Here is a 26,194-nt window from a genome sequence, read left to right as displayed (position 1 = left end):
GCTCGTGCTCAGGAGGAGATGAGTGGTTAGGCTCTGCTCAAATGTCAAAAAACTTTTCTTATTTTTTAATTTCTCAGTGCCTACTGAATGGATTTACACCATTTTAAAAAAAGGCGCTTTCTGAACCAAGCTCTACCTTTTTGCAAAATTTGGTGTAATTCCGTTCAGCAGTTCGGGCTGTAGCCTTGGCTAAAGATTCCTATGGAAATTAACATGGAGAAAACGCATTTTGGGACTCCCTTTTTTCTCTGGCTGCACTTGATGAATCACCCCGAAACTTTCAAGAAAGGAGCTGACCTAAGTGAACCTTTTTTGGGAAAATTTTGCGAGGATTTGTCAAACAGCGCCAAAAACTATATTTTTGTATTTTCAATATTTTTGTACTTACCATTATGAGTACAGGAAAATTATATTTTTTTAAATTATACTTTTGATACACTTTTTTTGTACCATGATATTGTTGTTTTCGATATTCTGTCTGCGATCCCCCAAAAATGCTACATTTTTGCTTTCCTAACAGATGAATTAGCATGGTAATTTACGGGCATCTACATTTTGTTGTGTGTTACATAAATGATATGCTACAGCCTTTTGTTTCATACTCCCTGTACTCTAGCAAGTATGTCACATAATTTACTTCACGTTTCCTTTTTTGACTGCAAAATAAGAGAGATTTGTAAACACCAATCCCCATTTTATAAAAATAAGCACAATTTACAAGATATAGCCTGACCTCTGTTTTTGAAGCCAGAAAATTTGGCAGGATAAATATAGAATTTAAAGGCATCTTTATCGATTTAACTTTCGCGACGTACCAAAAATCAGCTCCCGGACCACCAGTAGGTCGCAGCCCACAGTATGGGAAATACTGAAATAGACTGTAAAAATGCAGTCCACCTCTTCTTCAGCAATAACGTGGTGTGATGGTTTTCAGGGGCTACTTTTTCAATTATCTATCTACATCATTTGCCATCTCTCATCCCCAACCAGGAGCTTCATGCAAACACATACGCAGACCAACTCATATATTGGGAAATAGTCTACCCAATGAATATGAAGTGATCAATGGTTGTTGTTCAGAATTCAAGAGAGGATTGAGGCCAGTTAATTGAAGGACAATGGCAAAAACACTGAAGTGGTCTTGTTCAGCATCAATGAGCTCAGGCTTTCATCCTACCTCCACTTCTCATAGACTTTATTCATTAATCCCTTCACTCACCTCAGCAGCAATGTTAAGACCCTTACAATTATTGGTGAGAAAATTACATTTGCACAACAAAATACTTCTTAAAGGTGTTTGCTTTCAGCTCTTCAGAAAGATGAATGCAATTCAACTAAACGCTAGGGCTATTATGTATCTGGACCTATTCAAAAAAAGAACCCAGCATGCCATCACCCGTCCTGATAGAGGGCTCAATTGGAGACAGTCTTCTCTGATGTCATGGGGAATCTCCAAAGGACAGCAGCGAATTTGAGAATCTCTTTTAAGGTCCTCTGCCCACAATTTGGCTCATTGTGAGTCAAGCACCTAGGTCTCTGACCATCAGATATGCAGGTTTGCATTTTCTGTCCATCCTGCATTTACATCTTTTGGCTAAAGGTGGCCATTGGTTTGCCATCAGATGCCTTCAATGATGGAATTAATTTGGAAATGTGGAATGTCTTTCATGTCAGTCTTCACACCAGCAGCAGATTCTAATATTAGAATCTGCTCAGATCCAACCTTTTTCCTAATTAGAGTCTCTCTGATATTCCTCCTTCCACTGCTGCCTTGATTCCGGTGTCGGCTGTTGGACTTCAGTTCATGTTGTACTATATAACTATAGTCATGTAAAGTAAGACAACATTACCCCCAAATATATGTTCAGCAAAGCACACTAATACAGATTCATGGTTGTCACTTAGTGAAATTTTAAGATTCCTATATTTTGTTTGAATGCAAGTATATATATTTTCACAAATTTGTAGCTAGTTTGGTCCCTGTGAACTGGGCACCATATTTTGACTTGTCCATTTCCCAGTTATCTCAGTATTTCTTCTAATACCATAGATATTTATTTATTTTTAATTCCGCAAGAGATTTCTGTGGGTTGGCTGTATTTTTAAATAGCTTTTGAACTCTTTCATTGTGTTTTTTAATTTGTATTTTATTGAATAAGTTTACTTGACTTTCTGATACAGACTACTAGGGCAGTCACTAATACACTATTCAATTTAATAGGGGGTCATTTGGAAGTTCTAGTTACAGAAGGTTTAGCAGAATGAGGTATGCCTGTTGACACAATCAAAATCGGCAGGTGTGCACGTGCAGTGCTTCATTTGTAAAAAAATATGTGTGCCAGGGCCCTCATCAAGAGCCCTCTGCAACCTGCACTACCTATTGCCTCTGTCTTCTCTGCCAATGTCATCATAACTAGTAAGCATCACAATCCTATAAGTGGGACAATTCAGATTATTCCAGGGTCCCAAAGCTATAGGAATGGCATGGGTGGCAGGTATTAGCCACTTGTTATCTATATTGTATTAATAAACAACTGTTGTTGTGCTACTTTGTAAATTAGACAGACAGCCCCACCATGTGGTAGACTGTCATAAGCACTGGTGTTTGACAATTAAATGCTGGTGCTAAGCAACGGACACCACTGGCTCAAATTAAGCACCGTACTTGCCCATTATGTATTCAATGAAAATAGTTTTCTCAATATTCCATTGCACCCCACAAAGGAGTGACAAAGAAGGGGTCGCAGGTCAATAAATGACAATTTGGAAGGTACAATATTGGCAAGGTCTTCAACATCCATTTGGCAAACGTCAGCCCAGTGCCGATGGTTGCAGGTGGGGTCCACCTGCATTATTTTTGTGGATCAGCAATTAGTTTTTCCTCATCAGAGACCTTGACCCAGAACAAGAGAGAGAACACATACAATGGGAGATGGATGGAGAGAAAGAAGATACATCTTCACAAATGGAAAGAGCAGGAACCTACAAGAGAGATTTAAAGGGTCAGAGAGTGTCTGGTGGTGGATTAAAAAAGGCATGAGGTAGAATCCTCCCCACTAGGCTTGGAAAGTGGAGGATACAACTAAACGTGTAAAGGGGTATACCAAGAAAAATGCCCCAGTCCTCACTATGTCCTAGACATGGATATTTGTACCTTGACTTGAATAAATAAAATTGGAATTGTCCACCTTAGAAATGGACAATTGTAATGTTTTAAAAATGCTCAAACAAAATTTGTTGGCCCTCATTCAGTTGCTCATATAAATGATTATCGCAACATTGCGTAAGATTCCTCTGCTTGTTGTTCTGTGAACCCTCAAAAGGGGGAGTGGACTCGGACCAGAATGCCGAAATGCTTAGGGTGCAGGCTTCTTCCTCCAGCACTCCGCCTTCTGCTCACTCTGTGTGATGTGACATGAACCGAAATTCCAAGGCTATGTATGTACTGTATGCCTGGCATCATCAGCTTGGCAGGGAACATTTAATACCCCCAATTATACTTACACCGGAAAGAACTTTAAAATGCAAAGGATTTTTAAACATATAAATACTTTATTCTTCAGTACAACATATAAATATATATATTTATATATATTTTTTTATCAAAAACCACTAATTAAATACACATATTTAACATATTCTTAAATAACTGCAATCCCTTGTATTAGCCTAGACTGTAAGATGGATGGTGAAGGGTTTTAATGGAAGTGGCCACATTTAATAAGCATGAGCTCTACCAATAGAGGGGTTGAACTCTAGTAGCTTGAAAGGTGACATGGATTCTCGTTTATTGTAGTTAGCGAAATCGTTGCCATTTCCATTATTTATTGTTTTATATGGAGACCACGCCACCTCGAGGTAGTGGCATGCCATAGCATAGACCGGCTTAAGTGTAAAAAGAAGGAGCAACCTGGGGCTTAGGGAATTTGTGTGTTATTGTGATACAGATGACAGACTCATACTTTTATCAGAATACTTCAGAACCCTTAGTGTGCCCTGCAGGAAGCCACAAGCTGGCTAGTGTAAAATGTAATATTGCAAATAAAAGCTGGGTCTTATCAATTAAACCAAAAGACCATGTGGCCTATTGTAATATTATCTCAAACTTCAGAGGAGCGCCTAGTGGTAAACCTGGGGCACACAGTTGCTATTAATTGTCCAAGAGGAGCGCCTAGTGGTAAACCTGGGGCACACAGTTGCTATTAATTGTCCAAAAGAATGTGAAATGGCAGGGTGAACAGTGATACAGTGGTATTTCTTCTTTTATCTTCATGTAGAATCCTCTCGCTGCAAGCTCGTGTGTTTTTTTTATTTTTCTGTACAGCTCAGCCAGCTGTTGCTTTTCAATATTCTGGTAACTCTCTTGGTTTTCAAGCTGAACTCATGTTGCACTGATCCACTGAAGAAATACAGGAATCCTAGAAATATGAGAAACAGGAGTTAGTTGCTATTTATATTGCTAACATGTTTGTTTTGTGTTACAAGGCTGTACTGAGGTGCATGCACATAGTCAAGTCAAGTTTAAATTTGTATAGCGCACTACTCACCCAGAGGGTCTCAAGGCGCTTGAGGGAGGGGGGGAGCTTTACTTATCAAATATCCAAGTTTTTAGTTGTTTTCTGAAGGAGAGGTGGTTCTGTGGGAGGCGGAGGTGGGTGGGGAGGGAATTCCAGGTCTTGCCGCTAAGTAGGAGAAGGATCTTCCTCCCATGGTGGATCTTTGGATGCGTGGAATTGCGGTGAGGGCTTGATTGGACGATCGAAGTTGGCGGGTGGGGGTGTAGAAGGACATTCGCGTGTTGAGGTATTCGGGTCCTAGGTCGTAGAGGGCTTTGTGTGCATGGGTGAGGAGGCGGAACGTTATTCTCTTGTTGACGGGGAGCCAGTGGAGGTCTTTCAGGTGACCAGAAATGTGAGCTTGGCGGGGGATGTCTAGGATGAGTCTGGCTGAGGCGTTTTGGATGCGTTGAATTTTTTCTGTAGTTTGGCTGTGGTTCCGACATAAAGGGTGTTTCCGTAGTCTAGTCGGCTTTCATTATTGACTAAGGGCTAGATTTAGGGGCTAACTTAGATTTTGGAGGACAGGGTAGATCCACAAATGCAACAGAGTACCCTGTCTGTCAAACCCTCAGTTTGTCTGCCTCCTTTAGGGGCATATGTACATGCCCCTATGGCCACCACAACTTCACCGATAGTGATGTTGTGGTGGCGATAGGGGCTGCGCCTTATGTGCAAGGCAGCTTTATGCCACTTAACGTGGCTTAACGCTGCCTTGTACGTAAGGCCCCCTTTCATGCTATGGTTAGCACGAAAGGGGTGGGCAGTGGGTATTGCCGTGGGCGTTCCACCGCAACCCCCATTCATTTTACGCTGCCCCCTATGTACAAGTGTGGCATATATAGGAGGCAGTGCCAAAATTAAGACCAGGTAAAAACTGGTCTTTAGATTGCGAAATGAGGAGAAATTCATTATTTCTCCTTGGTTTTGCTTTTTCCATGTTTGCTGCCTGGTACAGCACACATGGAAAAAGCAAAAGGTCATTGTTTGTTTATGTACAGGAAGGTGTCCTTTCCTGTACATAAACAAACTTTTTTTTTAATTCCATTTTGTCACTTGCATTTGTGCTGCATGAAGCAGCACGCATGAAAGTGAAAGAATGGCATTTCTAGGATTGTTTATGTGCAGGAAGGGACACCTTCCTACACATAAACAATCTTCCCCTGCATGCAGACACCCACACCTTTGCACTCTGGTGCAAGGGTGCCTGCGTTGGTGCTAAACTGCTAAACCTAGCGCCATCGCAGGGGGGAACGCAGGGCTGCACCACATTCTTGTAAATATGGTGCAGCCTTGCATTTCAGAAGTGGAGGAGAGAGGCATTAAGCCAGGAATGCTAGCACCTCTCTCCTCCACTTCCTAGTACATATCCCCCTTAGAGTAGGGCTCATCATCAACTTCCCACCGCCAGACCCCATTGGCTCCATCGATGGAAAGCTTTCTCCAATGGCCCTTTGAAGTAGGGCATTGAAGTATGGGCTGTCTAAGGAAGGGCATTACACCACCAGTTGGTGACAGGTCAGAGATTTCGGACATTGCAGTGGCGCATAATGTCAGTATATATGTGTGGTCAAAGGATGGGCTTTTTTTTGTTTTGTAAGATTCACTATTACCAAAGGTGTAAACTCAATGCATTTTCCACATACAACAAAGTTAACAGTGACTCGACTCCCTGGCTGCAACAATTTGGATATAATGCTTCGTAGCACGCAACTACGGTTTTTGGCATATTCAAATAAATGTCTTAGGACCAGCTAGCCTCATTGAGATGCTTTCAGAGCTGTGATGCCCACCACATAGGAAGGTTGAGTAAGTAAGGGAAGAACTAGACAAAGCCTTCCGAAAAGAATATTGTCTTTGTTGATGTTCAGGTGTCTTATTTCTGAAACGCCAGAAATGCAGGACAAGAAAGCGGAAGTTTAAAAGCCAAGGGTCGAGAGAAGCGATGGGTGAGTCCAGATGATCTGACGAAATTGATCGTGTATGAAAGGACCGCTCAGTGGAACCATTGCAGCATGGGTCCCTGGGAGATCGATAATCCATCAGGTGGCAGTCACGTGGCACACACTATAGCACTAGATGAACACATTCCAGAGTCATCGTATGCATAGTGATGCTATTATAAGTAATGCATAAAAAATTGTCAAATACATGCAGCTTTTCTGAAGATCTTACCGTCGCTTTGGAAAACAGCATCGATCTTATGGCCAATTCCTGGAAAGTCCTCTTCTACCCGTCTCGGGAAACCTTTGTCCATTTTCTGATTCTTTTCATCAAACCTAAAGACAGAGGAGGATAACAAGCATTGTCAGAATCATTTTACTTCATTTGCAACATGATGGCCGACTACTTTGAAGAGTTCATGCTCAGACATATATCAGGGCGAACAGTATGTGAGAGAAGAGAGAGGACGAGGAACCGAGAGGGAGAGGAAAGGTTTAGTTGACATCTGATGTTTCTTCTCATGAAACTCTTTAAAGTGCTCCCCCGCATTGATAATCTGTATTTGTTGTTAATTTTTTATCAACATAGCATTTTTTTAAAAATAGCCAGTATTACAGCTTTCAAGTCATAACATAGATTTGGTTTGGACTCTTGTGGGCAGGTGATGAGATCCCATTAGCTTCACCCTATCCCCTTTCGTCCCTTTTACCTCCAGTATTGCTCTCCAACGAAAAAGTATGTTTTTCTTGTGCCTTCATCATAGGAAGCAGCGTCAATCTGCGTCACGTTTCTTGGGAATCCAAGTTTGTAGATGTTCTTGGGGTACCCTTCAAGAATTTCATATGCACTAAGAGCCCAGTATTTAGAGCCTGCAAAAAATAATGAGTTTCTTCATTGCTGTGTTTTTTTAGGCGCTGCATTTCGCAAGCAAGCTACTGAACAACAGCAGGAGGTGGAGGTTGGGGGAAAAGAGAAGGTAAAAAAGAGAAAAACAACCAGTGCTTGATTTTTAAAAGAATAAGTGCCAGTTCCCTCTTTAGTAGGCTGTTGCAGTTTGCAACATCCATTGCCCAGCCAATGACAGTACAACACAATCAACAAACATCACACTCTTACAAGTGGGACAATACAGACTATTAAAGGCCCACAAAGCTACAGGAATGGCTTGGGTGGCAGGTTTAGTCGTTTTTAATGTATTCATTAATAAACAACTGTTACAGTGCTCATCCCAAAATTAGACAAACAGTGCCACCAGGTGGCACTGTATGTCATGTGTGCAGATATTGACAATTAAGTTCCGGTGCCGAGCACTGGAAAACACCTGCTCAAATTAAGTACTGAAAGCCTGGAAGTGTGAATAATCAGTTCTTACTCGTATCAGGTTCAGCACTGTGCCAGAACAGTATCGCTAGGGCCTCATTTGAATGAGTTCCCCGGCTAAATCCACTATGTGCAGTCTCAACTAAATGTGTTCCCCAGTCAATTCCACTATATGCAGCATTTTCTTTTATTTACCGTACATAACGGAATTAACAATTTTGTGGCAAACACAACACATCCTCAGTACTTCCAATGTAAATTTTGCATGCAAAGTTAGAAATGATTTTAGGAAAGAAAACATTTCACCAATGTTAAGCCTTCCTGTAGAAGGCACACATATTTGGTTCAAGCCACCAACTACTTTTTTATCAGATAGGGTTTTGGGTCAAAATCCATGGATCATTGCATGGGAATACCCATGTACCACTCCGATGCAATGTCGACTTGGGGCAAAGTGACGCAAATTACTACTTTCCTTTACTTTAGGGCCTCTTTTGAGTGCAAATCAAGTTTTGCGTTGAGAAGTAATTCCCTTTTAAAGGCCTTGAGATGGTTTCCATCACTTTTTGTGACATTTAACTGTCGCAAAGCTGTGAAAAATGTGGTCCCCCTGAATTACTCATAAGTAATTTAAGGACTTTTTTAAAATGTAAATCACACTCTCACAAATCTAAAACCTTTTGCAAGGCCACAAATGTTGAATTTCCTCTTTAAATGAACAATATGGAAATCACTTTTGGATCATCAGCATATTTTCTATGCTCAATTAGATTTTAAATGCTGTAACAATTTGCTCCACGTCAACATTGTTTTTATCAATGCATTACTTTGTTCGCAGTAACCTGAAAAATAGGTCTATAAATCACCTTTGAAAATGCGAACTTGATCAGCATCAGTATTTTCATAGGCAGCATCAATCTCTGATGGTAAAGAAGGCCAAAACATTTTGATCACACGCAGTTCAGTGTCTGAGGTTTGGGGAAGATTGCGCCAACAGAACCTGTAGAATAGAATGCAATAGTTTCACATTTTGATACACATACTACTAAACTAGATGTAGATTTATAATCGTGTTGACAAATGACCACACATTACCATCATTTGGTTAGGAAAGTGACAGATTGGTTAAAATACTCTAGTTATAGGGATTCCTTAGTTACCTAATCAGGAGCATAAATGTATTGCTTTTAATTTGAGCTTCTTCAAAGGATTGCATGATGCTTCCATCATCTGTCAAACTAGCTGATACATTTCATAGCTCCATATGATGTGTCAGGGAGATGTTAGATGAAAAGATTGAACTTTAAATATCAAAATCACATTACAAAGCGTCAAACACAACAAGAACCAACATGGGAATTTAAAAAGTGCATGGCTTTGTTAGTTGATTAAGAAAAGCTTATACCACTTAATGTTTATGTTTGATCAGGATTAACAGACTAAGGGGCTGAATACGATGGCGGACTAGATCCGCCCACCATCCTAGCAGTATTTGGGACCGGCCGCAAGACATGCAGCAATCCCACCACTGCGATTAGGATGCACCCGCCATACTGGCGGACGCATCCAGGACTTTTAACATTGCGGGCGGTGCTGCTGGCTGCAGCACCGTACGCAATGTTAAAAGTGCTTGCACTGCATTTCCCTGCACTACGTGGCAGGCACCACGCGGTGTACCATGCGTACCCCCAGTTTAGCGATACCCCCACGAACAACAGGGGCCCGCAACGGTCCCCCAACCCAATCCCCACCAGCCTTTCTATGGCGATGCCGCCATGGACAGGCCTTTCCTATGCCCACATCCTAATTTGGTGGATGGTGCCTGCTAGGCACCGCCACCATTTTAGGGGCCCTGCACCATCCGCCAGGCAATCAGTGCGATTGCCTTTGGTGGTGAAGCGGCGGACGGACTTTGCGTCTGCCGCGGTACCCACCGCCGTCCTAATTTGGTGGTGGGTAATACGCTTGGTGATTGCGAAAGGACTGCCACCGCCGGCCCAGAGGTGGCGGTCCTTCCGCCACCATAATGACCCCCTAAGTGTGCATACCATTGAAAGATAACAAAGGGTTGCACTGGAAGGCAAAGATAAGGAATAGAGTAGAAGGAAGTGGGAAGATATGGAGAGTCTGTCCATTTTTTCATGACTGTTGTACATCTAGTTAGAGATTAGGAAGCAAAATTCAACTACGCCTAGAAATTCTTGATTTGGATTAAAGCACATATTTACTCTTCTTAATACCTTCTATCCTCAAGCAAATATTGATTATGGCAGTCTATTATGAATTCATTATTGTCTAAATTCTGGCCAGAAAAGTTGGTACAGCTAGGAAAAGTGTGAAAAATGTCATCAGTCTCCTACAAAATGGCAGTGGCCTTTTACTATAGTTATCAGGTCAGGGGTCAGGGGTTTTTCTAGAACTTCCTGTAGCGTGCTTGCTCAAGTGTTATGGAACAGATCCGTATTTCATGCAAATAATGCTTACCTGTCTTTAAAAAAAATTATTTCTCCTCTGAGAGTGGTGATAGCATCAAAAAACAAATTGGGATCACAAGCTGATGGAGTGGTAGGCCCTGTAGGTTGAACAGGATTCTTCGATAACCCTAGGAGAAAAAATGAAATCATGTTTTCATCCAATTAGTATTAACACATTCTCAGGAATTTTGAACCACATGTATATGGCATTTGCCAAATGGATGAAAATAACTGACTCAGACTCAAAACATACAAGACAGAAGTACTACTCTTTGGAAGCACCACCTCGTTGTGTGACCTGCCAACCTGGGACACCCTCCCACCCCATAGATCAGGCCCAGAAACTCAGAATCATCCTGGACTGTAGACTCATCATGAAGATCCAGATGAATGCTGATTTCTCCACCTGTTTCCGCACCCTCTGCATGCTCCGTAAGATCTTCAAATGGCTCGCTGTATCCACAAGACATATATCACCCAAGCCTTCGACACCAGTTGCCTGAACTATAGCAATACTCTCTATGATGGAACCACATCATGAGACTTCAGACTCATCCTAGACCTCCCCAGAAGGACTCAGATAACCCCCCATTGAAGGAACTCGACTAGCTCCCCATACTCAAGAGATGCCAATTCAAGATTCTGACGCATGCCTACAAAGCCTTGCACAACCAAGAACCAACATACATTAACACTGCCTGAACTTCCACTGACCCTCCAGACACCTGCACTCCACCTCTTTCTCCCTTGCCTATACACCCTGCATTCGCCGCAGCAAATGTGGAGGTTGCTCCTTCTCCTACCTCACAGAGACATCTTGAAACAGCTTCCACAACCACCTGAGGACATCTCCCTCCCTTCAGGAGTTCAGAAAGGGACGCAGAGGCTGGCTATTCAACTGAGCCCCGAGTATCATGAACCAAGAACCTGGATACCCTCTGGGTGATTAGCACACTTTACAAATCCAGGCGATTGATTGGTTGATTGACATTTGATGTCACTTACATATGACATCCAATAACGCCAAGAGTAATATTATTAGTGGAAGGCTATGATAGCATTAAGCATTGTAAAATTCAGGAATTCCTGATATAAGTAATGGCTTATTTATTGTATTTTATGTTATGTTGCTTTATGCTTTGTTATTCTTATATGATGCTGTATTGGCCATTTGTGCAGCCTGGTAATGTCGACTGTATCAATTTGTCAGCCTACTTGTTGGAGATTTCCCTTTAGAGGCAATCCCTGACAAATTAAGACAGAGGTTTGTGTACTTCAATGCTGTAGATTTCATTGTGGGGAACCTTGAGTATATGTCTCCGTAGCTTGGTGCTGTTGACTGTGTATATTGGAACTCTCTACTCACTCAGGCTTTGGCTTGCCAGACTCATTTAGTCGCTTGTCATTTTATAAACTTTAGATTCACAATTGTTGCGTACCATAAAGGGACTGAATTCCATTAATGTCATCCTGAGATAGCTGAAACTCCTTGGTGTTAACATTGACGACAAACGGAAACATCAAAGCGCCGGGGTCTTTGGAGTGAGCGAGACCCAGTGCATGGCCAATTTCATGAGCTGCGATGAGAAACAAGTTGGTTCCTGGAGAAAAAAGAAATATGAAATGTATTTAAGGTGGGACTGTCCCAGATCCAAACATGACTATGCACCACATGTTTGATGGCCCTGCATCCCTTTGATGAATACACCTTTATTGGAGACACTTTCTACACAAAGAGGTATATTTATAAGCCCCTATCGCCACCAGATGGCCGGTGGCATAACGATATTTATAAGGTGGCGCTAAGTCACTTGGGGGCATATTATCAAGAAAAGTGTTAAAATTATCGCCGCTTTAGCGGCAGGAAACTGCCGCTAAAGCGGCGATAATGGGCTTGATAATATGCCCTTGAGAATTCCAATAGAAGCCCATGTTGACACCAGAACAATGGCTTCTATGGGAATTCACAAGGGCGTATTATCAAGCCTGTTATCACCGCTTTAGTGTCAGTTTCCTGCCGCTAAAGAGGTGATAATTTTAATGCCATTTCTTGATAATAAGCCCCTTAGCATGGCTTAACTCCACCTTGTAAATATGCTCAAAAGGCTTTACATAATTTATACGGACAATTCATATAGATTTTTGGCGTACTTTCAGAAGCAGGCAAACAATGTTAGTGTTGCTCATTCCAAGTCAATCATAAAGACTCTTGGTCGATGGTGTTCTCCTCCATCTTAGCCATGACCATTTGGTTATCAATTCTTTTGGGAAGGGATTGTACCACACCTGGTAAATGGGCATGTTCCACTGCCCTGAGAGATCGATTGCATGAATCTGGTATGATTTTTGGCCCTGATAAATACAGTAGCAAATATTGGTAGCAATTTCCATGTGCAGCAATGTTAAAACATAAATCAAACTAAACCAATTGTCAGCCACGGCCCATGGAGGGAGTTTCGGTGGGGCGGGGGAGGGGCAGGGTGGTGGGGTGCTAAAAACTGGCGTATGGATAATTGAAGGCAAGTAAACAATTTAATTAGTAAAATGAATTTCATAGCGCGCCCTGCGTCGCAAAATGTGATGCAGGGTGCGCTACGAAATTCGTTTTATTTATTTATAATTGGCCGTGGCTGCCAATTGTCACCCCTTAGCAGTTGTAATATCCTGACTGAGATACAGGAATAGCCTATATTCAGATCTTGTTTGCTGAGCTCAAACACAAATTTAAAACTGGGGGAAACCTGGCAGCATTTCTAGTCGTAGGACTGAGGAAGCATATGTCTCTAGTTGTTGCCGACCCCCAGTTGCAAGTCAGAGCCAGAATGCACTGTGCTCCCCATCACCAAAAATATAAACTTTCATCCTCTTTGCTGTAAAGTGCTTGCATTCAACAGTAACAAACTATAAACTAGCATTCCAGGCCCACGACAAACCAGCAACCCCTTCAACACAAGCTATCTCTGTGGCACCAGGCAGTCAAGAACTTCAACAGCGCCAACGCATTAAAACATTGACCATTTAAGAAAAACATCTTTTCTCTGTTCCTCTAATCATATTCATGTTTTTTCTTTTAATTTCATACAATTACACATGTGCATAGTGGTCGTTAATAAATCTACCTACCTGCAGATGTATTTGCTTGTCCAACTATGTCCTACTAAGTGTCTATAAACAGCACTCGAACGTTTGTAATTCTATTTGTGCGCATTATAAATTAATATATTAAGGATTTCAGAATTTGCCTTTTTTGTATTTTGTTGAGCTGTTATGCTTTGTTATGAGTGGCATACTGTCTGTTAATCAGCATCAAAAAGGGTCACAGTATGATTAGTTATGTGTTCTTATGAGTTGCACAATGTCTGTTAATCAGCATCAAAAAGGGTCACAGTATGATTAGTTATGTGTTCTTATGAGTTGGACAATGTCTGTTAATCAGCATCAAAAAGGGTCACAGTATGATTAGTTATGTGTTCTTATGAGTTGCATAATGTCTGTTAATCAGCATCAAAAAGGGTCACAGTATGATTAGTTACATCTCATACTATAAATCCCACCCAGACGAGTCTAAAGAGAGTCTAAAGACGAGCGCCCTGATATTGTTAGACCTTTCAGCGGCGTTCAAAACCGTCAGCCATGCTTTGCTGCTGGAAAGACTGAGCGACTTTGGCATCAAAGGCCGGGCCTTCAGATGGTTGCAGTCCTTTTTGTCAGGAAGGACCCAAAGAATACAACTTGGGGAAGAAACCTCTGAAGTGGGGAAATTAGAATGTGGGGTGCCCCAGGGCTGGGCCCTGTCCCCACTTCTATTTAACCTATACCTGCAGCCGCTGATTGCTTCTTTGGTGCGCATGGGCTGCACAGTATTTAACTATGCGGACGACACGCAGCTGTTGCTGAGTGTCGACAACACTAGGGCCGCTCAACTCCACACTCAGAACATCTTGAGATACACGGTCCAATGGATGACAGGAAACCTCCTAAAAATCAATCCAGATAAGACTGAGGTACTGGTGATTCCATCCGCCACCTCTCCATGGTGTGACCATTACTGGCCCGCAGAGTTAGGCCCGGCTCCAAAACCCAGCCTGAATGTGAAGAGTCTGGGGATTAAATTAGACTGCGACCTATCAATGGGTAACCAGATCTCTTCAGTGGTGGGTAGTTGTACCAATATTATTCGACAGCTACGGAAACTAGTACCCGTCATCTCCCAATCCATGTTACGCTCCATTGTCGCAGCCACCGTGCTTTCAAGGATTGACTATGGAAATGCTCTCTACCTTGGTCTGCCAAAAATCCTGACAAACAGGCTACAGGTTGTGATGAACGATGCTGCTCGCCTCATTTTTAGACTGCCAAGACGAACTAAAGCATCTCCCCTGTTACAGAGCCTTCACTGGCTCCCTATTAAGGAGCGAGTGGAATTCAAAAGCTTATGTATAGCCCACAAAGCCATCTATGGCATGGCGCCTGCATACATTAAAGACCGTGTGGCGGTGTACAGCCCAATGAGAACCCTCAGATCCTCAGACTCTCAATTGTTGGTCTGCCCTCGGTATAAACTTGTCACCAAGGGCGGAAGAGCCTTCTCGGTGTTGGTTCCTCAACTATGGAACACACTACCTGAGCCGCTGCGCAGGGAAGAGAACCTCCTACGCTTTAGAAAGGGGTCAAAAACGCTGCTATTTAGGAGGTCCTTGTGTGCCAACTAGGATATTGGTTGCCTATCTGTGCTGCTAAAGTTGTTGTTTGTACCATCGATTTCCTAGCGCTTAGAGGCCTGTAGGTGATTAGGCGCGTTACAAATCAAAAATAACAATAACAACAATAAACTGGGCAGGTCCAAATATATGTTTAGCAGTGGCATACTTTCCCTAAGGGCTAGGTTCAAGGCTCCCAGAGGGTGGGCCAGGACTGCCATTTATGCTGGACTTCAACTCAAAGGGTATTTATCAAAAACTAAAATTATTAAAAACCTCAAAAGCAGTAGCAGGAGCAGGCCTGGGCCACACTTGCCCTCTAAGAGAGTCTGGCTACATCAATGTTCTTTGTATGTGTTTGAATGTAACAAGCTTTTAAGGGCCACGTGTATAAATGCTTTCTGAGGTCGCAAACGGGCCGATACACAGAATTGGCCCATTTGCAAAAGCAAAAAAGGGTATACACATTTATGAAACCCAAATTGTGATTCGATAATCTGCTACCGAATCTCAGTTTGGGTTTGCAATTCAGTATTAGTAAGTGGTGTGTTTAGCGTGTCCCTTGCTAATAACCAAATCGCATTGGTATGTATGAATGTTTTGCGACCGAAATGCGGTCGCAAAACATTTGCATTTTGCCACCTACTTCAAGTAGGTGGTAACCCATTTGAAAATTTGAAGGGGTCCCCTTTCCCTTTGAGAGTTTTTGTTAAAGCATTGTTAAGAGCAGCCTGTGGTCCCACAGACCACTGCCTGCTCTTAAACAAGCACTGGCGTTGCCAATAGGTTTCGCATTTGGAAAGTTGGAGCTATTGGTTTTGTACATGACATTTTATATTTATATATTGTTATTGACAATGCCAATAACGATATATAAATATAAAATGTCATTTACAAAACCAATAGCTCCAACTTTCCAAATGCGAAACCTATTGGCAACGCCAGTGCTTGTTTTTTAAGGCACAGTAGCTAAGAATACGTGGATACAACCAAGAAGTTTCTAACTTTTCTTTAATTACCTAATGAGTGCGAAAAATGCACATGTTGTTATAAACATCTTATTACTTAACAATGTAGAGGTAGAAAAATCAACGCAGAAGAAAGAAAAGGCAGGTTTTGCTTTCTAATCCTATAAACAGCAGCTATAATTATGTTGTGACCTGCCCTGCCTTCGCCCTAGGCTGCTGGCTCCAGTAGCAGGGATAGGACGTCAGAATACAACTATAGACATATTGTTATATATATTACAGCGGAGTTCGGTCCTCTTTTCTGTATAATAGGCGACTGAGTGAGTCACAGGTCACATATAAAGAAATTAGAAAATGGGTTTTCCCCATGGGTTGTAGAACCCCGTGTATTAATGGAATAGCAATTGCAACATGTTCTGGACACAAAGTCACGACGTGCAGAGGACAGATTTACGCTGGATAAATAAGAGAGCAAAGGTGCATCTGAACCGGCGCCTCCAACCCAGCCCTGTAGTATCTCCAATCCTATTCGCGTACATGCCACCATTTGGGAACAGACGAGACGGATGTATGAAAAAATTCAGAGAATTTGTTTCCCCACAACCTTATAGATCTATGAACAACACTGTAAGCGGGAAAAAGCTACAAGAAGAAAACGTTCATTCACAACACACAGACATACCGAAAGATTTTAATGAGGCAGAACCTCGCAGACTTTTTTGCAGATATGAAGACGTAACCTGAACATACCTCAGTATTAACAATTTTCTGCCATCAGACAGACCCCTGGTGCAAGTCATACGCTAACATGTGGCGGTGACCTGGCATTCAATGTGAACGCCCTGTTGAATGCAGCCGCATCAGCGCTGAGCAACTTGTCTACTTCCCTTTTCACTGAGAGGACACGAGGCTACACACGTCATCTGCATACCCATGCTCGCTACGCTGTAAACAAAGAAAATCGACAAGCCACTAGACTGCGCATTTGAAACACATTTTTTGCACTGACCACCATGGCTGCGTGTTAATCCTTCCCTGGTTTTAGGGGAGGTAGGGCTCCCCCCCTCCACCAGCCAGCTGATTCTGGTGCAGTTACCTACACGTGAACATGAACCTAGGTCACTTTTCTACAGTTGTGCTAAGTTTGAGGTGGTATCACAATGCTACATGTGACTAATAGAAAGTTAACACAATATCATATTGAATATGTGCGTTTTAGATTTAAATTAGAGTTTTTTCTCGACCAGGACAGGAGCGAGACACTAGCATTAGAGAATGACAATGTATGTCAATAGAATAGAGCTCAAACAGGAGACATAAACGGCTTGTCCTCCTTTTATGCTCCCTAAACTAGCCCGCCGAGCCGGAAAGAGCTATACCTTGCAGTGCGCATGCTCGGAGAATGATTGCGGAAGCGACTGGATCACGTGAAGTGCAGGGGAGAGGGGCGGGGAGTTGCTGAGACAGCGGCTGAGTGCTGAGGAGGTGAGGGTTGCACTAGGCGGGGGAAGGGGTGTGGGGTCTGGACACTAACTAAGGGTTGCGACTCTGATCCAACTCTCATGGAAATGTGACTGGTAAAAGTACTGAGCCGCGCTCTTAAGGAAGGAACTGCATTTGAGAAAGTCCCAGTAGGTGACACGCCAGGGAGCAGGACGCACACTGTGTTAACTATATATAATCGTATTAATGCTTAGCATTGTAAAGTAACAGAACACCACCCACGCGAGTGACAGGCTTTTTTCTTTGGAAAAAGGAAAGTTGGATGGGCAGAGTAGATTTTACAATGATGAGGGGTTACTGACAGATGTTTAACCGATGGTCGTAGAGATTCCTACACGAGGGAAGGGGGGCTCGAAGGATCAGATACGTGTGCTTGTGTGGTCACGTGACCCGCTTTTGTGGTCACGTGACTCACATACACTGTGAAGAAACCGCAGTGGTTTCACTAGTCGATTGAGCCCTTGAATTTTCGCCTATTACATTCGCAAGCGAATGATAATAGGCGAAACCTAAAAATGAAAGGAAAACTTTTATTTTTTGTGAAGCAGCCGATTTTCCTTTAAGGAAAACTGCCTACTTTACAACAACAAAAATTGCTTTATTTAAAAGCAATTACAGACATGGTTATCTGCTGACCTCAGCAGGCCACCATCCCTGTGATTTTTGCGATTCCTAATGGGTCGCAAATTGCGACCTACCTCATTATTAATCATGAGGTAGGTCATTTGCGACTCACTTGGAATAGCAGAAAGTTTTCAAAACTCTTTCATACATGCTGTTTTGTGATTTCCTAATTGTGAATCGCAGGTGTCGCAATTAGTAAATCGTAAAACAGTGTCTTCTTACATCTGGCCTTAAAGGTGTTTTACTGTATGTCCTTTGGAATTGTACATGTTTCATGTGATCCTCCAGCTCGAAATCTCTCCTCCCTGAGTTGTGTGCCCAGTCTTTCCAGTTTCTTCCCCATCTTGGATGTTCTCCAGGCTTTATTCCTAATGTTCTACTTCCTCTCAGTTGAGAGAAGAAGCAGTAGTGAGGCAAGGGAACATCAGGCAACAGCATCCTATAAGCACTGAGTGAGCACTGTTTGTTAAAAGTGACGCACCGGTGGCGCAAGGGGCTTGTAAACAAACCCCAAAGAGTCTTAAGTGGAGTATCCTGTAAGGGGATCCTATTACAACTGAAAACTACGAGAAACACCAAAATATTGACTTTAAAATAAAATGCTTTACGCCAAACACGTATCCTAATATTTACAAACGGGTCATTAGATATGTACAAGAGATAGTGAAGGAGACTTGTAACCTACCATCTGTGTTTTTTGACCATGTTTCATCTTCATCAAAGTGGACGTCTCCGCCTACCCCATATCCAGGATCAAAAGCATGGGCCAAAAACTCTCCTGGCCCATCAAATGGAGAATTGTCTCCATGATCTACAGTAAAAAAAAGACATAGGTGTGTGCCAGTTACTGCATGGCCAACAATAGTAACAATCTCTTTCACTTTAATGGGCATATTTATTTCCTAGTTCCAAGGATAGGTATTGTGCAGATAGAAATGACAGTAGAAATGTGTAAAAGTCTTGTTTTCTGACCTTGTGTGCCTTTGCATTGTCTCATTACTTGCAATGAGCTAATCAAAAGTTAATATTTTTATGGAATTTTGTTGGCTATACCGTTGAAATGACTCCCTTGGTTAAATGCATTCTCCTATTCTAATAAAACATTCAGCTTTTTCAAAAGAGATCATAAATGATGTTGTGCCTCTTAAATATTGAGTAGGGAATATCATGGAACCTTAAAATCATGGACAGAATATAGAGGGGCAAAATATCGAATGGTAACTAAGCACATATGTGCTTTGACAATACATATATATAAAGATATATATATATATCAGAGGTATAATGACGTTTCCTGGTTTCCCCATACAGTTTGTTAACAAGAAGGTTTGTGTGGCTGACATTCCTCTTAAAGCAAATGGGAAGGTTCAGAGTGGGACTTTTGTAGCCAATTCAAAGGTACACTTGGCAAAAGAATTGACAAAAGGACTTACCTCCAGCCACAAAAGAGATTTCAATGTCTGAAGTGGCATCATATATCCTGGTGAACTTCAGTGGTGTCACATTGCTCCAAACTTTAAACGCTTTCTGGATTACCTGCTCCACATTAGCCTGTATCATATCTGGAGTGAAGTTTAGAATTCTGAAAATAAATGGAAGCCAGTTAGTTTCCTATAGTGAGTAGATTTGACTCAGCAGAGTCACATCTCTGAAGAACTTAAATAACTCTGCTTCTTCCTACCTGTATGTAAGGTTAGTTGTTTCCCACTTTGAATTACTTTCCGAGGTAACATAGTTTGCAATATCCGGATTTGCACACCGTGGTTTCTCCATTATCTCCACAGTGGCCGGATCCAGCCTCCCAGTCACCTCCAATCCAAAGAAGTCTTGCATTTGCTTGAGCTTTTCAGAGAACGGATTACTGCTCTTCATCCGTGTGATAGGCCTATCCACAGTTTCAAGATTGTAATAGCTTTTCAAGTATTTCTGGAAAGGAAATGGGGTACATTTAAAATCTGGATTCCATGGGCATTAGGTGAAAAGCCAATAAAAAAGATATTTGTATTCTGTGATGTGCAGTGTCTTAAAGGTTGGCTCCAAAACATCCCATTCTGGATGTCCTCTCGAAACACTCTCCATGGCCAGCCGGGCTCTCAGTTTACTATTAGAATACCAAGGTTTTACTATCGACAAGCCATAATATTGTGGCAGAAAAATCGACTACAAGAAAATCCTGAAGGGAACAACATTAAGGTATGTTTTGGGCTCATTATACTTAACTCTAGATGTGTGTGATTTGGAGATATATATCTGCTAGGTACGTAGAGTTAAGAATTGGAAATATAAATATATATATCACAATGATAACTGCAGAGCACTACACAGTCATTCCTTCAGGTTCTGTCAATGTAGTAGATACAAAACTTTATTGTCGAGACATCCAAAGTTTAGTGACAATAAGGTTTGTGTCAAAAGATGAAACAGCCGACACTTGTTTCATCTTCGGCGATTTTCTCAAGGCTTTTGATTGAAAGAATGCATGACATATATATATATACGTACATATATAGATAGATATATATCTATAGCTATAGATATGTATACCTATATATATATATATAGGTATATATATATCTCTGCCACTCCACTCCACAAGCAGGATGCAGGCGCTCTATCCTCTCGAAAAGAAACGTGGAGCACAGACCCAGGTAAGTTTAAAGTTTTGTTGGTTTATTGAGCTGTTACTCGGTCGGCCATTACGCGTTTCGGTACTGACGTACCTTGATCACATGACACAGTAAATGGTCACCTGGTTTCTTATATACCAACATTAACATTTTTTTCTTTCTTTTTTGTGATGCAATTTTAAAGTGACAGTGCTCTTATTTAAAAAAACTGTGCAAATGATGCTACAATCTTAACATATTCAGCATGTTCCGGCTCAATAGCAGACTGTAATTCACTTGTATGTACATTATTGTATTATACAGTTAAATACAAGCGTTTCTTATTTCTTGTGCAAATCCGCATATATTGATGTGCAATTGACGCAAATTATTATATCGGTATTAATACCACAAAGATACCTTCAATTAAAATATGTACAAGTCTAAGCAAAATTTACATATGTTCTTGTGCAAAATTCGCAATACAGTACAATTCATCTCGGTATAAATACCATAGAGCATCTAAGGGATATTTTATGTATCTCCTAGATTTAAATATTATAAATATATAAATAAATAAATATATATACATTTATTAAAAAAACATTTTCTCTCTCAAGCTCTATTTTACATATATATCTTATCGGTTTCAATACCATGAGTGCAAAATCGCATGTGCAAAATTACGCTTTCCTGTATATGTTTGTTACATATTTACGGTATCTTTGGGTTTTTTGGGGCCAGATTTTTGTTTCTGCCAGGTTGTAGCGCAATCTATAATCCTACTCAGAGGCCTCTGATAAGGATAGGTGTTTAGTGAAAATGAAAAAGAAAGTGAACTTTCATCGTTAATGTGCAAACCATGATGATGAAAAAAAGGAAACTTATTTGTGACATTACAACCTACAACCATAATTCTGTATATTTTGATTGTTCCTATAAAAAAGTTGCAATTAAAATTCGTTTTTATTATTTTTCCATTTTTTTGTTATTATTGAGGCCATTTCTTACTGTTTACACTTTTATTTGCTGAGATTACACCACACTTCTATACTGAACATGTATAGGTATTTCTCATCTATCACTTCAGATTTTCTCATCATTCAGACTAGTAATATTGCATACTCCTTGACTATTTTTATAGGCCAGTATATAAATCTTCTGTTAAGTTTAGCCCATAAGGATGTTTGGAATCTAGCTTCAATATATAGCTAGTTTCCAATTTCCTCAGTTTTTCATCCGGGTCCCCCCCTCTCTTACTTGGGGGTATGGTGTCAATTAGATAGTATTGCAGTAATCTGACATCTCCCTGGTGTTTCTCATTAAAATGACCAGCAACTGGGTAAGTTGGATCTTTATTCTTGATTGCACGTATGTGTTGCAATATTCTTTTGTGTCCCTGTAGTTTCGTACTTCCCACATATTTTAACTTACAGGGACATTCGAGGATAGAGACTACGTATTCAGTTTTTCAGGTTAGCATATGTTTAATTTGTTGGTCCCCTTTCCCAAATGCTAAGGCAAAACTCTTTTTATTCACACCATTTAAGCAAGCTTTACAACTTTGGCACTTGTAAAATCCTTTTCTCTGGTTAAACCAGTTCTTTTTAGGGATTTCTACAGGATTGTTTACTACTAGACGTAGGTATATATATATATATATATATATATATATATATATATATATATATATATATATATATATATATATATATATATATATATATATATATATATATATATATATATTATTTATTTATTTATTTTTTACAAGATGGCGCCCACCACATTTTGAGAAAAATTGTCCTTTTTCTATTTTGATTGTAAATGCAATTGACCAATGACTTTAAATGGTGGTTTTGATTCTGTCACTAACGTTGCACTGACAAAGCCTGCAAAGGCGAAACGCGTCTGCGAGGGGTGAAGGGGGGTTCTGGTATTAAATTTTGGAAAACGGATACCAGTGTGCCGGCCTTTCTTTTTTCTGATACCGCATGGAGGCAGAAAACGTGCAGCTATATATATATATATATATATATATATATATATATATATATATATATATATATATATATATATATATATATATATATACACCCCATATGATACGATTTAATCACATTTAAAAAGCGGACAGACTGGCAGAATATTAAGTTAAATGTGAGTAAACCAATTTATGTGTGTCTATCGTTAGCCACTATGAGTTTGCACTTATAAATGATGGTGTTTATTCACCCAAGTTCTACATAAAAGTGCAAATTCCTTTTTTGAATCGGTCCTATAAGAGTCTAAATCAGTTTTGCATGAGTGATTCTTGAATTTCTTACTGCCATTAGGCAGCTGGTGTAGACAAGCTTCTGCTGCCAGTATTTTCATTCGTTGGAGGTTAAATGTGCCAATGGTAATTGAATTGTAGTTCCACCCGCAAACCTAAAAACGTAAGGGCCTCTAATGGCAATTTTATCATCGGGATCCCAGGTCGACATGTTTTTTTTTATTAGTTTGTATCATTTTAAAGTATGGTTTGACTTTCAAACAGACATCTGCACTTCCACTGCTGCAATTTTCCAGAAGTTAGCGTGACCTGTGGGCATTTCACACACAGTCCTCTCAGTCAACCTTCCTTGACTATTCCTGAAGTTGAGTTGTAATGTAAGCCTTACTAGTTACACCCATAGTGCACCATGTACTTTGGATTTTTGTAAGATACCCATGCTTTTTTAAATTGCTTTGTTAACTCCTGTTTGCCTATGCATTTTATCTGATTGTTTTTCACATTTTGAATTGTAATGTGTTAAGTGATAGCAAGAAAGTACAATTTGAGGGATTCAGAAGTGGTAGTGAATATGCATGTTTACGCTGTAACTTCCCATTACATTAGGTAATGACGTGTCTCCATACTAGAAATACTGAGCAAATAATTAAAAATTAGAAACCATTAGGATTAGCATTAGGTGTTCTGATGAGAATTCCGGTGTGGTAGTACCGCACCGGATGCCGCATGTGAATTCCAGATGTGGTATTACCACATCATTACTTGTTTGTGAAGAAGGAATGGGACACGAACATGAAAGCTGAGATTTCAACACTTATTGTTGCATCTGTATTTCCCAAATGTAGATGGTTTTCCTCAGATAAGTTCAACCTGATTCAAGTACGCAGAAGGTGTTCTGAGAAAATGCCATAAGTGTGGAATTGCCATCTAACTAACCTGTGCTCCCCATTCAGCTAGTCAGCCGCGGCCCGTGGAGGGAGTTTCGGTGGGGCGGAGAGGCGGGGCGGGGGAGGAGCAGGGTGGGGGTGCTAAAAATCGGAGTATGGATAATTGAAGGTAAGTCAACAATTTAATAAATAAAACGAATTTCGTTGCACACCCTGCAACACATTTTGTGATGCAGGGTGCGCTACGAAATTCGTTTTATTAATTAAATTGTTTATTTACCTTCAATTATCCATACTCCGGTTTTTAGCACCCCCCACCCTGGCACTCCCTTGCCCAGCCTCTCCGCCCCACCGAAACACCCTCCACGGGCCGTAGCTGCAGCTGGTAACCTGCTGTTAATAGCGGAATTATGATTCCTCATTACTCGTGACGCGGGCATAAATAGGCAAGGCTCGAGTCGGGGTGCCACGCGGGTGGACGGCATCCCCCCTCTTATTTTACTGGGGGGGATGCCATCCCCCCTGCCAAACAGCTGGACTTCACTCTTTGGCCTCTCTGGGACGAGGAGCTCGGCACCTTTCGTGACATCACTTCCTGTCGTGACGTCACTTCCAGAGACAGCATCCCCCCACTTCTTTTTTTACGACTTGTGCCCTGTAAATAGGGATTACAGGGGTCCAGTTTACAATGGAAATAAAACTCTCGTTTGCAGAATATACTTTAAGGGCCTCCAAACCAAATAGCACCATTGACTAATATAAACCAAAAAAACGTGGCACATTTACTTTGGAAGGAAATCAGCATCTACATCTGCCGCATGGCCAGTGGCAATAATGAAAAACATATTATATGGAGAAATATGGCGCTAACCTCAAGAGCTCTGAAAATTCCCCCCAACGAAACTCGAAACCGTGCCCCAGATTATACTGCAGACACATTCGAAAGCTGCCAACACGAAACTGTTTATGTGTACCCGCCAGTGAGGCTGACAAATGCAAACACCGCAGACACATGTCCATGGTTGTGACCCAGCCTTCTTTTCGGTTTCAAACAACCTCCCGGGTCACAGTTGTTCTATTACATGGAACTCATGTTTATGACCTTTCAGCTGGAGGAGATTCACAAATGGATTCATCGCAAGGATGACACACGCGATTGGCCGCCTTTCAAAATGTGAGTCAGGCGTTCATGCCACCTCCTGCCGCATAATGGCGCTCCAGGGCATGCCTACACTGCCGTGAAACGAAGCAAACAAACACTGTAAGTGCACATTCTGCACTCCTTTGTAAGGCAAGTGATTCATGAGAAATGCAAGACTTTTAAAAAACTTTTTGTGTTGAATGGCTCTCAAAAGACTTGTTCTGTAGACGTGCAGTAATATCACGATTCAGAAATTGCGAACGGTCGTTAACTGCAACACTGCCACACATTTCGGTATACATGGGAAATCGTGCAGAAATAGCGCTTGCACATATTTTTGCACATTTAATGGCACAGGGTAGCATTCGATGTTTGTTGGTGAAAAACAGGCTCAGCTTTCTTGTTTCTAAATTACATGTTCTGTGTTACCGCATTTGTACTTTATGTGGTTAAACCGCATCACAAAAAACAGCAAACATTAGTTAAATGTGACGTACTTCATAACAAACATTTACCACTATTTTTTTTTTTTTGCACAATTGCGTCCGACTCTGGCAGCCGGTGTGATATTATCTCTTATAATATTGCAACTAAATATTGTAGTTATGTTCTACACTGCACTGGGGCATTTTATTCAAATTAGATATTTTAATGACCTTACCGGAACGAGCTTCAACATCTAATCATTAGTATATACTGGGGTAAAAGACTTACCTCTGCTAGGCGTAAGGTCTTGTCTTGTTTCTCAGGTTCCTTGAGCGCAGGAAAGGCAAAGGAGTGTGATACACAAAGTATCAGGATGAAGGGCAGGCTCGCCATCCTTGTCTTCACTCCGGTCGGTGTATGGGAGTCTATAGGCGGCCGTTCTCACTGTCCTGTCTCACCTGGACACAGGGTTTATATAGGATGCGTGAGCATCACCGGGGCAGGCTGGGTTGCTCAACGAGAACAACTTCCTGCAGTTTTGTACCAAGAAATGAAAAAAAAATCACAAACGTGCAAAGGTGACACACTGGCTGTTTGGCAATTCTCTTCCCACCCCCACCTCGCCAGATGATCATAAACTACTTGTTGCGGAGCTAACCCCACGGGGAAGTGAGGCAAGCACTTCCTTCCTTATGCTGGTTCATATGTATATGTCATACGAATTCGTGCTCAGCAGAGTTACAGATGTATGATATTGTATGCCCCAGGAC

The 26,194-nt window shown here is 41.3% G+C and overlaps 1 protein-coding gene across 1 annotated transcript; it reads right to left on the bottom strand.

Annotated features, from left to right (window-relative positions):
- Window positions 1-3,537: 3,537 nt before the first annotated feature.
- On the bottom strand, window positions 3,538-25,969 carry LOC147698680 (matrix metalloproteinase-18-like). Its single transcript, XM_086935270.1, has 10 exons — window positions 25,713-25,969; window positions 19,771-20,015; window positions 19,523-19,671; window positions 18,775-18,900; window positions 11,734-11,895; window positions 10,305-10,422; window positions 8,687-8,820; window positions 7,210-7,369; window positions 6,732-6,835; window positions 3,538-4,418 (listed from the first exon to the last, which is right to left on the bottom strand). Exons 1-10 carry the CDS (start codon window positions 25,815-25,817, stop codon window positions 4,309-4,311), a joined length of 1,413 nt encoding a protein of 470 aa, XP_086791396.1. The 5' UTR covers window positions 25,818-25,969; the 3' UTR covers window positions 3,538-4,308.
- Between the last annotated feature and the right edge of the window lie 225 nt (window positions 25,970-26,194).

The sequence above is a fragment of the Lissotriton vulgaris genome, chromosome 8 (genome assembly GCF_964263255.1).
Source record: "Lissotriton vulgaris chromosome 8, aLisVul1.2, whole genome shotgun sequence".
Lineage (NCBI taxonomy): Eukaryota > Metazoa > Chordata > Amphibia > Caudata > Salamandridae > Lissotriton > Lissotriton vulgaris.
This window is presented reverse-complemented; position numbering and strand designations above follow the sequence as displayed.

Excerpts from the sequence above, each read along its gene's own strand:
- LOC147698680 (XM_086935270.1), bottom strand. The coding sequence starts at position 25,817 with ATGGCGAGCCTGCCCTTCATCCTGATACTTTGTGTATCACACTCCTTT. Across the intron at positions 20,016-25,712 it reads AGACCTTACGCCTAGCAGAG|AAATACTTGAAAAGCTATTA; the intron begins GTAAGTCTTTTA and ends TTTCCTTTCCAG. Across the intron at positions 10,423-11,733 it reads TGGAATTCAGTCCCTTTATG|GGTTATCGAAGAATCCTGTT; the intron begins GTACGCAACAAT and ends TTTTTCTCCTAG.